The 1,872-nt window shown below is 35.1% G+C and overlaps 1 protein-coding gene across 1 annotated transcript; it reads right to left on the bottom strand.

Annotated features, from left to right (window-relative positions):
- Positions 1 to 556: 556 nt before the first annotated feature.
- LOC124834688 (uncharacterized) lies at positions 557 to 1,606 on the bottom strand. The gene has a single exon (XM_047309442.2). The coding sequence runs from the start codon at positions 1,604 to 1,606 to the stop codon at positions 557 to 559; it is 1,050 nt and encodes a 349-aa protein (XP_047165398.2).
- Between the last annotated feature and the right edge of the window lie 266 nt (positions 1,607 to 1,872).

Raw genomic sequence — 1,872 nt, 5'->3', positions numbered from 1 at the left:
GTCAACATTAGCAGGAGAGCTAGTGGAGGTCTAGACCAGATGGGTCTTGGTGATGTAGAGTAGCAGATGAAAGGAGACTCACCTTGATTTATGTTTTATTTTTATCGTGTTATTTAAGTATCATTTGTTATTGTGTTGGAACTGTGTTTATGTGGATTTTGTAATTTGGTTTAAGACAATTTCACATTTTGATTTAATGAATGATGTGCGTTTTGATTAAGTGGTATGATTTTTCAAGATGAGAACATGTATGATTGTGGTGCATTGTGCTTAAACTGTGATCTTGTGCATGAGTTGAACTATGACTAAATACTATGGAGTGTTTGAGAGCATGATTGAGAGGATACAAATGAGATGATAAATTTGTTTTGGATATGGAATTGATTTTTGCATGATTGTGATTCTACATACACACTTTTGGTTAAGAATGAGAAAGGCGTTGTTCTTGTTGATTGTATAGCTACTTGGCCAAATAGCCAACCTTCATACATCATATATTATACATTTGTGAACCTTTTTTTACCACATCATCCAAAACCTCTACTCTAAAACAATTTCATCTATCTCTCGGGTGTTGTATTGCTTCCACAACATTGAAAATTATTGTCTCATCATGCAACCTCACCTTAAGATTTCCATCATCAACATCAATTATCACTCTAGCAGTTTTCATAAAAGGTCTACCAAGTATAAGGGGGACTTCAGTATCCTCCTCCACTGGAAAAGTGAATTTGTCAACTTTCACTAAAACATCTTCAATGACTCCATATGGGTCCTTAATAGACATGTCTACTAGTTGAAGTATCATCCTTGTTGGTTTTACTTCCATGTCCCCTATTTTCTTTAACATAGACAAAGGCATCAAATTGATACTTGCACCTAAGTCTATCAATGTTTTTCCAATGGGGAGTTTTCCAATTGTGCATGGAATAGTAAAACTTTCAGGATCTTTGAATTTTGGTGGTAGAAGTTTTTGGATGATGGCACTGCAATTCCTTTGCACCTCAATTGTGTCTTCTTCAATGTACTTTCTCTTCTTGGTCAACAAATCCTTCATAAATCTGGCATAAGAAAGCATTTGTTGGAGTGCTTCTGAAAAGGGAATTGTGATTTCTAGCTTTTTGAAAAGAGCCATGAATCTATAAAATTGGCCTTCCTTTTCCTTTCTTGATAAAATCTTTGGATAAGGTAAAGGTTTAGCCACTTGTTTCTCTTTATGACTCTCTCCTTCTTTTTTCTTTTCATTTTCTTCCTCAACTTCCTCGTCTTTCTCATCATTTAATTTTTCCATCTCATCCTCCTTCCTCACAACTACTCCTTCTAACACTTTACCACTCCTTGTAGTTATAGCTTTGTAATGTTCTTTTGGATTTGGTTCAATGTTAAATCCAAATGTATTTTCAGGCTTATCTTCTAATTTCTTGGCCAATCGACCAATTTGAACTTCTAAATTCCTTATAGAAGATTTTGTGCTTTTTTGGTATGATATGGACATTGGCATGAATTGTTGAAGAGTTTCTTCAAGTTTGAATGTCGTATCAGATAAAGAAGATTGTTGTTGATATTTTTGTTGTGGTGGTCTACTAGAAGAACTAGCCTGACCCATGCTAGGATGAGGTCTCCATCCTTAATTATAATTTCCTTGACGACCTTGGTTTCCCATGTAATTTACCTCTTCCTTAGCATTGGACTGAATAGCATATTGTCCATTTTGGTGATCTCCACCACACAATTCACAACCTTGCACAGCTTGATGATGTTGAGCCTGAGAAACTATTTACAGCTCTTTTGGTAATTGAGACAATTTTTTCATCAAAGATTCAAGTTGTTGAGTCATGATTTTATTTTGGGCAATAAAGCATCTTGGGATTG

This window comes from Vigna umbellata, chromosome 6 (genome assembly GCF_029865625.1).
Source record: "Vigna umbellata cultivar VRB3 chromosome 6, Vumbellata_1.0, whole genome shotgun sequence".
Lineage (NCBI taxonomy): Eukaryota > Viridiplantae > Streptophyta > Magnoliopsida > Fabales > Fabaceae > Vigna > Vigna umbellata.
Note: the sequence above shows the minus strand (reverse complement) of the source record. Positions and strands in the feature narration are given on the sequence as shown.

Excerpts from the sequence above, each read along its gene's own strand:
- LOC124834688 (XM_047309442.2), bottom strand. The coding sequence starts at position 1,606 with ATGGGTCAGGCTAGTTCTTCTAGTAGACCACCACAACAAAAATATCAA.